At 38.6% G+C, this 14,862-nt stretch overlaps 1 protein-coding gene across 6 annotated transcripts in view; it reads right to left on the bottom strand.

Moving 5' to 3' along the window:
• The window catches only part of SYNE2 (spectrin repeat containing nuclear envelope protein 2), a 231,703-nt gene that overhangs the window by 72,206 nt on the left and 144,635 nt on the right, over nucleotides 1-14,862 (bottom strand). For 4 of the 6 annotated variants that reach the window (XM_088149745.1, XM_088149748.1, XM_088149746.1 and 1 more), the window contains 10 exons: nucleotides 12,438-12,566; nucleotides 11,638-11,790; nucleotides 9,362-9,571; nucleotides 8,666-8,767; nucleotides 7,312-7,431; nucleotides 6,160-6,360; nucleotides 3,323-3,484; nucleotides 2,661-2,792; nucleotides 1,523-1,719; nucleotides 343-475 (listed from right to left, as the gene is read on the bottom strand). In XM_088149745.1, the coding sequence (XP_088005871.1) occupies nucleotides 343-475; nucleotides 1,523-1,719; nucleotides 2,661-2,792; nucleotides 3,323-3,484; nucleotides 6,160-6,360; nucleotides 7,312-7,431; nucleotides 8,666-8,767; nucleotides 9,362-9,571; nucleotides 11,638-11,790; nucleotides 12,438-12,566 (1,539 nt within the window). The remainder of the gene's footprint in view (nucleotides 1-342; nucleotides 476-1,522; nucleotides 1,720-2,660; nucleotides 2,793-3,322; nucleotides 3,485-6,159; nucleotides 6,361-7,311; nucleotides 7,432-8,665; nucleotides 8,768-9,361; nucleotides 9,572-11,637; nucleotides 11,791-12,437; nucleotides 12,567-14,862) is intronic. The other 2 variants (XM_088149747.1, XM_088149749.1) reach the window with 2 other exon arrangements.

Genomic DNA, 14,862 nt, shown 5'->3' with positions numbered 1-14,862 from the left:
AAACAAATCACATTAGTATAGTGTGCAAATCCAGCCTTTGGAATGTCATGCAAGGAACCAGGATAGTCCTGTGAGATTGATAAGTATAAAGGAAAGGAAGTGTGTGTTTGAAGATGGCTTCACAAAATAACATTAGATAAATTCATAGGGAATACTGTATGTTTATTAATGGCCCTTAGCAACAAGATGTTAAAAAGAACCATCTTATCTCTGACTAGTAGGGTATTTGAGCTCTCCAGAGATACGGTTGACCTGTGCTGGAGACAATGTACAGGAATGGATGGAAAGGCTGTTCTTGTATTTTCACAGTATTTTCTGCCACATAAACACTGTCTGACTTACAAGCAAACTCTGAATATGGTTCCTGACAGTGTTCAGGTCCTGGGATGCATTAAGAGACTGCTCCTTCCAATAGTTCACATTTTGCTGAGCAGATTCCAACCAGGCATTGAGCTCCTTCGAGTCTTTGCTGTAACTGCAGGAAAAACAAAAGAAAACAGAACAGGAACTGGAATCAATAAGTCACCACAGACTCCTCAAACCACCATGTTTCTGACTGATAACAGACTTATAAGCCAGTTAATAATCAACAGAAATTAATGTGCAGATGGAATTTGGGAATTAATATCTGGAGGGGGTATAGGTTTTCTGCTCCTACGCAAGAGCAATGAAAATATAAAATGTCTACCCTCTCCCCATGCTTTAGATGACTTTGGTTACTGCTCCTCTTGATGTTTTTTAAATGAAAAAAATCTCCTTCCCATAAGTTACCAGATGGAGTAACACCAAATGCTCTTATCTCTTGTGTGCCGTTGTACACATTCCTGGATTGGAAGGTCCTGCTCATGGTTATTCACACCTTGGACATCTCCCAAATGGAGTATTGCTATGCACTGTACCTGGGGCTGCCTTTGAGAACCATCCATTTGGAAGCTTCAATTGGTCCAGAATGCAACAGCACGGGTAGTTATGGGCACATCTCTTTATGCCCACATAACATCGCTACTTTGCAAGCTGCACTGGCTCTCAACAGGCTTCCAGATGTGATTCAAGGTGCTGGTTATTACCTTTAAAGTCCTACATGGCATAGGACCAGGTTACTTGAAGGCAGTTACCAGGTTACTGCCTTCTCCCAAGAAGGTCTGCCCACCCCACATGCTCCCACAGGGAGGGCATGCTCCAGGTTCCTTCTTTTAAATCTTGTCATCTTATAGGACCTAGGAAGTGTTCCTTTTCTGTGGTTGCCCCTGTTCTCTGGAATGATCTCCCTCCCCCTGCCAGATATACAACAGGCCCTAATTCTTCTCGCTTTTAGGAAAGCTGTTAAGATTGGCTCTTCCCCCAAGAATTAGGGGCCAGCTAAGCAGGAGTCCCCTTGTGATTGTTTTATGTGCTTGATTGCCATTTTATATTAGATTATCAACGTGATTGCTGGGGAATTACATGAATTGTGGTATAATGTTTATTGAGAGTGCCAGGTGAGGGAAACTGACCTTCAAAAACAAGTAAGAATAGTTCCTACCTGGACAAGAGTTTGTGTAATGTCTCAAGTCTTTGTAGTTCATGGTCAACTCTTTGGGAAAGAGATGTCCACTGATGTTCCAGCTTCTCAACCTGGCACTGAAATTCAGGACAGCTCAGAAGCTCTATCAAATTCTTCCCTTCTTTTGCTATTTGATAATATCTAACCTGTTCTCCTTCAATGTTCTTTTTGATTTCCTAAGAAACAACAAAGAAATTATATTAAGTAAATGAGAAGTAATGGTGCACATCATTACTAATATATTTCCCTTTAATCTCACACAAAAAGGCAAATCTATTTATCATTCAGTGTTCCTTTAATCAAATTTGGCAGTCAACACATTTTATAATTGCAATGAATCCTTTGCACAAGCATTACTTGGAGAGAATTTAATCTTTCCCATATCTCTAACTTATTCTATTTATTCAATATCTCAAGATGGAATTGGACAAGTTTCTTGGCTTGTGTCTTCCTCTTAGGGTAATTATTTTACATCCTTCATCTTCTGACTCTATGCCTAACTGGGAAATCTCAGGTTTCCCATGGATCACAGAATGTAAGGGTTGAAAGTGACCTTGAAGATCCTCTACTCCCAGTACAGGACTGCACTATTACAACAACCTTGATGTATGGCCATCCAGACTCAGTTTAAAACCTCCAGCAGAGACCACCACTTCTTATGCCACTCTATTCCATAGTTGTCACTATTAAAAAATTTTTCCTGATGTCCAACTAAATTCTACTTTGTTGTCATTTAAACCCCTTGTCTTTTGTCCTGTCTTCTGGAACAACTCTGCCCCATTTTTCATATGATAGCACTTCAGAAATTAGAAGACAGCTATCATGTCTCTCCAAAGTCTTCTCTTCATCAGGCTAAACATATCCAGAACCTCAACCATTCCTCCCAGCCCTTAATCATCTTGATGCTCTCCTCTGGACATACTCCAGTTTGTCAATGTCCTTCCTAAATGGAACTACATGAAATTACAAAGTATAGTTTCTACAGACACATTTAGCCTTCAATCCCTTCATTACAAAAAGAGGAAACATTATTCAAGTCTTAGTTTTTATAGTGTGTTTCATTAAATAGTAACCATAGTTACAATGGAAATTGCAGAATCTAGGGACAAGTCAATACCTGGAGGAGCTGAGTCCTTTCCATTACTCTTCCTTCTGTCTCTTCCACTAAAGTCACAAAAGGCACTGGGGGTGAAAGCGCCTCCAGCTTTTGGCAGAATGAAACGCAGTTCTCATCAAATGCTATCCAGTCCTGTAAGGTGAAGAGCATTGTTGGTAAATCCCCAAAAAATTAAGTAGTACACATTATGGTTGTATACAATAATCTTCTTCAATCCAGTTTCTTCCAGATAGGTAGGACTACAAAAAGTTATACTGGCTGAGGGTGATGAAAGTTATAGTCGGATATATCATAAAGGTATATCAGACTATAAAGGTATATTCCCAAATTGGGAAGGCTGCTGTATCCAACGTAAACAAATGTACAGTATTTGGTTCTTCCATTACAAATATGACCTTGAATCTCAACACAGTAGCATTATTTAATGGATATACAAGTACAAAAATATTTTTTATTACTTATTGAGATATAAAAAGACCCCTGGTGAATCAGTCCAAAGTCTTCTGCTGCAGCAGTATCAATCTAGTTTTGGATTTGGATAAATTCCTAAAGTGTGTAAAATTAAAGTGAAAATGTTCAATCTCTCACTCAACTTCTGTGTTAGAAGCTGAATGCAACAGACTCCTTCCCTTATTTCACATTGTTTTATTTTACTCTCTGACCTGTAAAAGGTTTTCCAAATGGGTACCACGTTGAATAGCTTGCTCTTCCAATGATTTGACCTCCTCTGCCACATCCTTCCAGAATTTCTCTTTCTTTTGTAATATTGGAGCTGCCACTTTTTGTACAAGAAGCATATGGCCATTCAGCTTACAGAAAAAGCTCTATGTTCAAAAAAGAAAAGGAGCATATGTACAGATAATTATATTCACATAATAATTATTCAAAAAGAACATACTTTCCTTGTGAGTGCAGAAATAAAATTAAAATGTTTCTGCTATATGTGCCTACTCTGGATATTTAAATAATACAGAAACCCATCCACTTTCATTACCTGTAACTTTTACAAACAACAAATCTATATTTTAATAGTTTTAAAAATGGCAAAATGGTTAACAATAATACTTGGTACAACTCAACCGAGAATGTCAACATTCTTCATGTGTTAAATATGATAAAATATGCAAGTTGTTGGTCATTCCCTAAGCAAGTAGATGATTGATTGCTGGGCTTACAGTTATGTCTGAGACTGAAGATGCCAAAAAGACTGTTCCTGGGAAAGAGAGAAAAACGTTATACTCTCTCCTTTTTCCAGTTGCTAAGGAAGAAGAACTCAGTCCTGGGTAAAAGTTTGTATCTCCCCTAATATGTTTTCTTAGCCTTCAAAGAATTCTTGCTCATGAGAAAGGTTAGTTTCAAAAAAAAGGAGTACATTATTACAGAAGACTATAAATTTTTAAAAAACATCAAAATGAAACCATATAAAATGTATTCACATGAACACATGTTAATTAACAACCATGATGTTGCTAAAGTTCATATTCCTTTGGCTTGGAATGGAAGGGATGGTAATTTGCACTGTTCACCATAAATTTGAGATTAATGTTGCTACTCAAGTTCTTTTCCATCTGTAATTGAGATAAAAAATAATGCAATTACTTCCCCTCTCCTTTCCACTTAACCTGTGATTTGCCAGGCCTCCTCTTTAGATCCCTTTTCCAGAGCTACTGAGATCTGAGTCAGTGCTAAAATTATGTTTATTTATTTTATTTATTAATCAAATTTATATGGCTGCCCATCTCATGCAATGTGACTCTGGGCAGCGTACAAAATGACCATAAAAACAATTTTAAAAACATTCAAAAATACCAAAAAAATATTATTATAAAAGGCTAAGGGAGAGCATTAGATTATAAACAATGGAGCTATCTAATCAAATTACCATTCTCTTGTGATCCCCAGGCCTGTTGACACAACCAGGTTTTAAGGGAATTCCAGAAGATCGGGAGAGATGTGGCCAATCTCACCTCAGAGGGGATGATGTTTCACAGGGGAGGGGCCACAGCAGAAAAGGCTTGTCTCCTGGGCCCCTTCACAGATAGGACCCACAACATGCCTCTTCTGCCAGACCTGATGAGATGGGATGGAATGGGATGTTCCATTCACCATGGGGGAAAGAGAAGATACCCTGCTTCCTTTCTCCTACTCTTGTTGGCATAAGACCCAAAAGTAAGTAGGAGAAAATGAACACAGAAGCTCATGGATAAATTGGTGCAGGGCATCTGGATATGAGTGGAAGGCATACTGGTAGAAGCACTGGACCTTATGATAAAACTGATAATGTTATCAGTGTAACATAGTTGAATTTAAGTCATAAGCTGGTTTGGAACAAAGCAAGTTATTTCTCATTTTTTAAAAGAAGTTAATTCCTTTATATGATTGAATCCAAAATGAAATTTGAAGGGTTTTTTTTCCCTATCAAACACTAACAATTCTGGAGAAACACTGCTGTATAAAAAAAATCCCTCTGGATCCCAAATGTAATAATTTAGTCAACTAACCAAGCCATACTTCTAATATCTTAAATAAGGGGCGTTTCCATATAAAACATACTATCAATTACAGCCCTCTTAATTTGATGCAGAACAGAAGTAACTGTTTCCCTTAACTTTACATTCAAAGAAGTTAAGTAGGAATCAACTTGTGTTTATCCAATCTTTCTCCTGGGCAGTTTGTAAACATTCATCTTCATTACCAGGGCTATATTTTATTTCCAGCAAAGTAATTATAGCCCTGGGTAGATTTTATGATTACACATAACAGCAACAACCCCTCCCCTCCCTACAAAATACCTCTGCCCATGTGTGAAGAGATTACATTAAAAGCTCTGAGTGGAAAATAAACATAAAACAAATGAATATTTTCTGGTTTTCTCCCCAAGCGATGGCATCTAAGGACTGCCAGTTTAGTATCAGTACAGCTGTTGTGCCATTCATCTCAAGATGGGAGAAACCAGCAACCCTTCCCCAGGCAGAGATCTTATTTTGCCAGTTAAAGGCAAACCATCATTTTTCATTCATATGAATGGTAGTACTGCAAGAGCTACCATAACACACTTGTTATGAGATTCATCGCCTAGAGCTCTAGAGTGAGGCAGTTTATAACTCTAATGAATGAATGAATCAGTGCATGCGTGGATGCATGAATATATCATCAGATTGAACAATGAATCTCATTGTTGCCATGATTTCACTGGCTGGGTTCACAGCATATGCTAGAGTAGGCTAAAACTATAGTTTGTGATTCAGCGTATGGTGGGAAGCCAGCTATTATCTTAGCAGGATGAGTAAATCAGGTCATCACATTAAGCCATAATGTGGTTTATTCATTTGATCATTGTGTGTTTTGTGAACACAACATCTATGTTTGAATTGAATTCATTCCCTATTTTCTGCAGAAGAGTGTTTTTTGTAATTAATCATAACATATGACAGAAATCCATGAGTGACTTCCTGATAGGGAAAAAACCTTTAAGTATAATTTAAACAGAGATCTATACCTTATGATTTTGTAGGTGTACGTGTAAATCAGATTGACCGGTAATTTTCAGCTTTGAAACATGAGCAAGTTTCCCTTTCCCAAGATTTATGAGCTCTTTAAGTCCTTGTAACAGAGCTTCATATTGTTGTTCATCAATGAATGAAGAGCTTAGCTCCTTCTGTTTGACTCTTAGGATCTCCCAAAGGTCATCCAGCACCTCCTAGAAATTAAATGAAACAAATTCTGCTTATATAACTTATGAGACAGTTGTAGTACAGAGATACTGTGGCATCTCAAAGTCAACAGTCTTCTGCTACAAAATACTAATATTACTACCCTTCTAGAACCTAATGAATGTGTTTTTTATGATGGTACAAAGCTGATCAGCAGTCAGAGCTTAACTGCATATTCTGACCAATATACATTATAAATCTACAAGTTCTGACTGGCTAAACCAAACATTTTACTTGCCAAATCCATTCTTCTCTGGATGCAGTTCAGGGATGTATGTATGTATCTATATATTAGATATTCCCCATCAAATTACAACGTCCATCTGGGTCTCACTGAACTGGCTGACGTGTCTCCAAGGTCACCAGTTGTTAGATCATCAGAGTTTAAATAGACTTATTAATTATTTGCATGCTATGATCCTTTCTAGGAAAACCTGCAATATTTCATGTTCTAGATCAGGGGTCAGCAACTTATGGCTCATGGGCCAGATGTGGCCTGCCACCCGAAATCATCTGGCCCATGGTCCCTGCAAAATATATATTTATCTGGCCCCTGAGAGAGAGAGAGAGAGAGAGAGAGAGTACATGCTGTCTCTTTGGGCAACCATTTTGGCAATGGCTTCACCAGCCACCTCAGTATCGCCTTGTGTGAAATGGGCAGCTATATAAATAGGATAAATAAATAAAGGCAGAAGAAAAAGTCCACTGGAAATATTGGCAGTGGCATAGCCTCTAGCCCCTGTGTAGAAGGGTGCTGATCCCTGTTCCAGATGCTTTATTTTGCTTACATTTTATTTTCTCACACTCATTTCTAGCGATCCTACTTTATGCCCTTGCCTTCCCTGATTAATCTCAACCTCAAAATGCTGAGATCAGTTGCATTTCATTTTGTTCAATCCATACAGGCTAGGCATTTATTTATTATTCAGCATGTTTACCTCTAGTTTATACACTTCGTGGGTTATGGCAACTGGCAAATGAAATCTTTCTCCATGATCCCTTAGTTTAGCTGCCTGTGTCTCAAAATTTTGCAGTTCCAACTCAAAGACGTCCATCTGCTGAATGAAGTATGAAATGATTCAGACTTAGGCTACTCTTTTGAACAGCAGTGATATTTCTGAGGCCGAAGAAAGATCTGACAATTTTCTGAACTGTATCTATCAAGTAGAAGAATAAAACTGCCATTCATTAAGAAGACAAAAGGGGCTGGCCTAAATGAAAAATATGTATACTCTAAACAAATTGGTATAATTTGGAGTTAGGATTTGTTTATCTCAATGGAGTATTAGAATAATAATTAACAAATGAGATCTGCAAATAATTGTTGCAGTATGGAATGCATTTGTTTGGCATTCTAGCTAATTGTGCCCTCTTCTAAGATAGTCACGTCCATTCTTCCTTTTCAGAAATTTTTCTTTTTCTTTCAAACAATCACAGCATTTTGTGACCAATGAATGTACTCAGTTATCTATGAACTGTTGGGAGGGATTAATGGCCACTTAGAGTTTTCCCCTAATTTTCTGCACTTCTGCAGACTCTGAAATACCTCCAAGAATGCTGATAATAATTTTATAATAATGATAATTTCTCAGTAGTTCTGTCTGGCTACAATCTTATTGGCACTAGTCATCTGAGTTCATTATTAGAAGCTGTCATTCGTAGCTTAAAAAGGCAACTGCTGTGATTTTTTTATTTTATATTTTTGTTCTAGGGTATATTGTACATGAGGCCTCTTTATCATTCTAATGAAAATCTGGGATAAAACTAGATTTTACAGTATAGGAAAAAAATTGACATTAGATTCCTTTTCATTCTGTAATGCAGAACACAACTTGCCTATACCCTAGTAGGAGAATATAAATATTTTAAATAACTAACTAACTAACTTTTTTGGGCTGAGGGTTCTGATACTCACACACATTTTAAGATTGCTCAATAAATGTTTTTCAAAGACATAGCAACCTAAATCAAAATTTAAAATTTAAAAGGCCAAGGATCAACTTAATTTGACATACTTAACAGAATATCTAATAACCAATTAGATGTTCTCAGGAAGCCCATAAGCAAAGTAGAAATGTGCTATAAACTAGTGTAAATAACATTAATTAGCACCAGTAAAGATTATTGACAGCAGTATGACATACATCTAGTAATAAATAAATGTACAAATAATTCACAGTGAGAAACAATATTTGATTTTGGGAAATCAAAAGCAAAATAAGAGAATTTGGTTACAACTATACAGTGCTGGGTAACTAATTGTACCTTATTATCACGTCTCATTTTAATTACCTGGAATTGCTTAGAAATATTGTGCCCACTCATTCCACTGAAAAACTGTTGCAGTGAGGATTTTTTCTCAATCAATGCATCATACAAGTGCCTGATTTCATTCTGTGATGAGAAACAAAAAATCCAATATAAACCCAGAGATACATTATGCAAAATTAAGGGATAATGAACTGCAATTCAAATGGCTTGTTTAATCAGTATCATTCTTTACGTATATACATTTAGAGAGAGGGAGAAAAAGAGTCTTTTTATAAATGGAGTGTATTAGAATTACGCTCTCAGTATAGTCCAGTTTTGTAATCATAATTTGGTTCCTATTATGGAGATCAAGGATTAAATTATCTGTAAAGGTGATATAATTTGCACTAAGTTAGCAAGCATGGGTCTTAACTCAGACAAGCTTCTGAGTGGGTAGGAGCTTTATGTGAGCATGCATATGTAGGAAATTGTGCCCTTGTGGGATGTCCATGCAAGAATACAATACAAAGATTATGCTGATGTAAAGCAGGGCTACTATATCTAGGCTGCAAAACTGTAGGAACAGTTAGAAAGACACAAGAGTTAGAGTTTTCTGTAAATTTGATCACATGTGAATTGATATGAGATCATTAATATGACAATTGGAAAAGGATGAAGTGTGCCTCTTTGGGGAGCAGCTGCTTTAAAGGATGAAATGAAGTCTTAACCCTGTGATACCTGATAATTGATGTAATGGTCCATCTCAGTTTTCATAGACTCGCTTCTAGAAGCAGCAGCTGTTTGTGTCAACTGGAGCCATGCCTGCAAGTTGCTAAAACACTGGGAGAATCTCTCAGAATTTCCACCAGCAGAGGTGATAGATTTCAGCAGATCATCCTTTTTATCACCAATATCTGTGTGAAGTTTCTGTAGTTCTGCAGAGAGAGTCTGAAAAAGAGAGTAGGTGAGACAGGCAAGTAAATACGGTTTTGTAGAATCCACCAATATCCATTTGCTTCTTTCAAGAGAGAAGTTTCAATATCAGCATGAGACTTTCTTTCAAGAGAGAAGTTTCAATATCAGCATGAGAGTTTTCATATATCTCTCACCCTCTTTAGAAAGGACTTCATGGTGTTCTCCTTGGACATCCCTGACGTGTTCTTGAAGTTGCAATTAGACTACAGAGATTATATGATTTTTATTTTATTTATTTATATTTAAAATTTAGATACCGCCCATCTCACAAAAAGTGACTCTGGGCGGTTCACAATAAAACAGCAATAAATATTAAAATACAATAAAAACAATATAAAATACAATAAAAATAGAATAAAAACCAAACACATACACAAATATCTTCCAAGATGTTGATGGTCAGTAAGATGCTAACATATGGGAATGTCTTCAAGGTGCTAGCCACCCCCAGGGTTGGTTGCCCCTTTTTTCGCCCCATGCCAGTTGGCAGAGCCAGGTCTTGACTGCCTTCTGGAAGGACAAGAGAGTTGGAGCCTGCCTCACCTCTGGGGGGAGACTATTCCATAGGGCAGGGGCCATGGCAGAGAAGGCTCTCTTTCTGGACCCTGCCAGTCGACATTCTTTTATCGACGGGGTCCACAGCATACCCTCCCTGCCTGACCAGGTGGCACAAGTGGATATAATGATGCCTGTATTGAAAGATCTGCACTGGTTGCCAGCTGCTTACCAGGTACAATTTAGGGTGGTGGTATTTACTTTAAAGTCCTCAATAACTGAGGGCCTTAATATCTAAAAGAGCAACTTTGCTGTTATAAACCTGTATGGCTGTTAAGATATGCAAGGAGCCCTTTTGTAGATACCTCAGCAGTCAGAGGCTCATTTTTCTGACACACAGGAGATGACCTTCTCCGACATTGCTCCAAGGTTAGTGGAACACATTCCTTCAGAAATTGTGTTTAACCCCTGCTCCCTTACCATTTAGAATGGTGCATCTCTTTCACCAGGATTTCAAGACGTTAAAGTATTTAATATGAATTTAAGGATTAATTTATGTTTTTTAACTTTCTATACTCATTTTTTGTTTGTAAATTTTATTAGCTGCTTGAGCATTTTCTGGAATAGAAAAACAACTAGCCAATACATTTTTTTGATGTTTATCTGAGTACAGTGTCCTGAATTCTCTCTCTCTCTCTTTTTTTTTTTTGCTCTTTGAAAACAAGGAGGAATGTGCAAGTGGAACTGGAACTGTCTAAGCCTATAGGTCAGATACAATAATAGTTTTGAAGGCCGTGTAGCAGGAGCAGATAATCCAGATCAACTGACAGATTTTCAACATCATAAAAGTCCTAAAACATGCGCATTAAGCCTCTGCTAGGCTTAATCTATTATAAAATAGAAAATCTTATCCCCATCACCCAAAAGATAAGAATTTCAGCTCTGCATCCTCCAATAAGATAGTTGTGTCACCTGTACATCCCCTGTGGCCCATGAAAGCAACAAAGACCCCCCAAGGTGTAGGTGCCTGTCCCCCCAAAGTACTCCACTTTTGCTTGGAAGGAAATGTACACTTCCTGACACTCACTCCAATTCGCTCCAATACTTGGGAGCGGCTCTGAGCAGGTGGCTATGGAGGAAACCAGCAAAAATTGCTGCTTCTTACCTGCTGCTTCATGAGCTGGGAATCGTATCAACAAATTCAAAGACGTGCATAATTAGAAGAATAACCGCATTTCAATCCAGTCCTGTTAGTTCAGTAAGTATAAATCAGATCAAATGAAAACTGATCCCAATTGTCCAGGATCCAGACCAGCAACCCTTCTAAACTTCTGAGATTTTCTCAGACATTCCCCAGTTTTTCAGTCATATCTGTACAATTTTAGTGGCCAGAAATTTGCATGTCTTTCTTCTTTTTAAATGAAAGGCAGCATTCTCAGGAAACCTCTGCATCTAATGCCATGTGATGAATGTTTTTTGAAATGATGCAAAGATATAAAGTATACGCTGCTTTAGACTTCATAAATGCTCCCATTTGTACTGACCTCATAAAGTACTTGCTGTACAGGAGCTTCATCACTGGAGAGCACACAGGTGCCTAACATCTGCTCCATGTTGTTCAGGCAGCGGCTGATCGCCAGAAGCAACTCAAAGAGTTTCTGATCCAGGCTTAATGCATTTTCTCCTGTTTCATTTTCCTACAAAATGGGGAGAGACATGTTTTCAATTCCCTCTAAAGACCTTGGTACTTATGAGGAAGCAGCATATGAGCCAGTGTAAATATATTCATGCTGGCATTGCAGTAGATATATCTGTGGCTCATTATTATTTTTATTTATTAAGAAAACAGGAAGAAGCTTATACCACGTCAGATCATTTGTCCATCCACCTCAGTGCCGCCTACAGTAACTGGTAAACAAAAATGGGAAGATGATAGAAAAGGGCATCTACATTGGGCACTACAGGGAACTTGAAAGTGATCTCTAGGGTGACTTGATGTAGAGGAAGACAGCACTTTGCATTATTTTCATAGTTACATAAAAGCAATCATATCATTAGGCCCAACATTTCTCACCCTCACACGAGAAACTGCACTTTCCAAAATTCTGGCCTGAAGTCCACTGCTTAATATTTACAATGCAAACATATACAGAAGACAACCATGTTCAAGAACTAAGTTGTGAGTCTACAAAATATTGAGCACTTATTCCAGAATGCCTTTATGATGCAGTCATTTTATGGGTAGTTAACTGGATTGAGAATAGCTATTTTGGGATGCGCAAGCTGGATCCTGTTCATCTGCTATGGTGGCCACTTACGTAACTCGGAGAAATGTCTTTAGTACCTGTATCTGAGTAGATGCTTCCTGGCTTAGGTTGTCAAGTTGTGCTGTGTACGTTTTCAGCTCTTCAACGGTTGGAGTTCTCACACTTGATGTGGCACCCAGGGGCAGAATATTTATTTTAGTAGAGATCTAACATTTGGAAAAGCAAAACGTGGTTAGACAAGTGCTCCAGATTAAACTCATGGTGATATATAATGTTATTTCAAAAAATAAAAATTAAAAAATACATGACCAACAAGCATCATTTAAAGCTAAAAGATCATTATCATATTCTGGATATAGCAGGTACAGTCAAGCAGCTGGCTTGGAATCTGATGACAATGGTAACTCTGGTATCTGCTGCATTCACAAAAAGTATGCTATGGTACAGGGAAATGGGACACGAGTACATCTGGTTGGAAACACAGTTCTGCTCGTGTCTTTCCTACTCAAGAAATGAGATTACTTGAAGAAGAGAGTGAAAGCATATGAACTAGTTCTATCTCCTCAAGCCACTGACGCCTTGGAGTTAGATGTGCATTATAATTAATAGATTCGGTCAACTGATCCAGTTTCCCTGATTACCTAACAGGCTGACCATAAGCCATGACCCAGTTTAAGAATGTCATGCAAACAGGCCCTCCGAGTGACTTTAGGACTGCAAGCCCTTCATTCTCCCTTCTTCATATAGTCTGTAGTACAAGGATAGGATCACTGGCCTCTTTCATAGGACAGCTACATAAATATTAGAAACATATAGTATATTAGAGATATGAAAGTGTTCCATTCCATATTCTCTAGACAGTATGGCTCTCCCAAGATGACTGGGGATTACGGGAACTGAAAACCCACTAAATAGGAGAAGACTAGTATGCAATTTCATATTTTCTGCTCCAGTGAAGCCTTTGTGTTAATGTAGGTTTCTAAAGCACTATAAAAACCTGGAAAGCTTTTTGCCATAGGTGACTAGAGCTCAGTCCAGATAAAATAGTTCCAAATGTTTAGGGGCATGCATGACCTTTCCCATTCTTTTTCACATATTTTTTTTTCTTTCTTTTCCATGGCATGTTTTTACCATGGCATACCATTACAGCTATATTGGCAATAACCAGGGCCATCTATTTGAAGTAGATTTGCAGGCTTAATATTTATATACAGTGAGGCAAAAAAGTATTTAGTCAGCCACCAATTGTGCAAGTTCTCCCACTTAAAAAGGTGAGAGAGGCCTGTAATTTTCATCATAGGTATACCTCAACTATGAGAGACAAAATGGGGGAAAAAAATCCAGAAAATCACATTGTCTGATTTTTAAAGAATTTATTTACAAATCATGGTGGAAAATAAGTATTTGGTCACCTACAAACAAGCAAGATGTCTGGCTTTCACAGACCTGTAACTACTTCTTTAAGAGGCTCCTCTGTCCTCCACTCGTTACCTGTAGTAATGGCACCTGTTTGACCTTGTTATCAGTATAAAAGACACCTGTCCACAACCTCAGACAGTCACACTCCAAACTCCACTATGGCCAAGACCAAAGAGCTATTGAAGGACACCAGAAACAAAATTGTAGACCTGCACCAGGCTGGGAAGACTGAATCTGCAATAGGCAAGCAGCTTGGTGTGAAGAAATCAACTGTGGGAGCAATAATTAGAAAATGGAAGACATACAAGACCACTGATAATCTCCCTCGATCTGGGGCTCCACGCAAGATCTCACCCCGTGGGGTCAAAATGATCACAAGAACGGTGAGCAAAAATCCCAGAACCACATGGGGGGACCTAGTGAATGACCTGCAGAGAGCTGGGACCAAAGTAACAAAGGCTACCATCAGTAACACACTACGCTGTCAGGGACTCAAATCCTGCAGTGCCAGATGTGTCCCCCTGCTTAAGCCAGTACATCTCCGGGCCCATGTGAAGTTTGCTAGAGAGCATTTGGATGATCCAGAAGAGGATTGGGAGAATGTCATATGGTCAGATGAAACCAAAGTAGAACGTTTTGGTCTCAACTTGTCGTGTTTGGAGGAGAGAGAATGCTGAGTTGCATCCAAAGAACACCATACCTACTGTGAAGCATGGGGGTGGAAACATCATGCTTTGGGGCTGTTTTTCTGCAAAGGGACCAGGACGACTGATCCGTGTAAAGGAAAGAATGAACGGGGCCATGTATCGTGAGATTTTGAGTGAACACCTCCTTCCATCAGCAAGGGCACTGAAGATGAAACATGGCTGGATCTTTTAGCACGACAGTGATCCCAAACACCCCGCCCGGGCAACGAAGGAGTGGCTTCGTAAGAAGCATTTCAAGGTCCTGGAGCGGCCTAGCCAGTCTCCAGGTCTCAACCCCATGGAAAACCTTTGGAGGGAGTTGAAAGTCCGTGTTGCCCAGCGACAGTCCCAAAACATCGCTGCTCTAGAGGAGATCTGCATGGAGGAATGGGCCAAA

This window comes from Python bivittatus, unplaced genomic scaffold (genome assembly GCF_059951505.1).
Source record: "Python bivittatus isolate LINGU-HERP-01145 unplaced genomic scaffold, Pbiv_v1 ctg000580_np1212, whole genome shotgun sequence".
NCBI lineage: Eukaryota > Metazoa > Chordata > Lepidosauria > Squamata > Pythonidae > Python > Python bivittatus.
The sequence above is the reverse complement of the archived record's forward strand: the minus strand, read 5'-3'. Positions and strand labels throughout refer to the sequence as shown.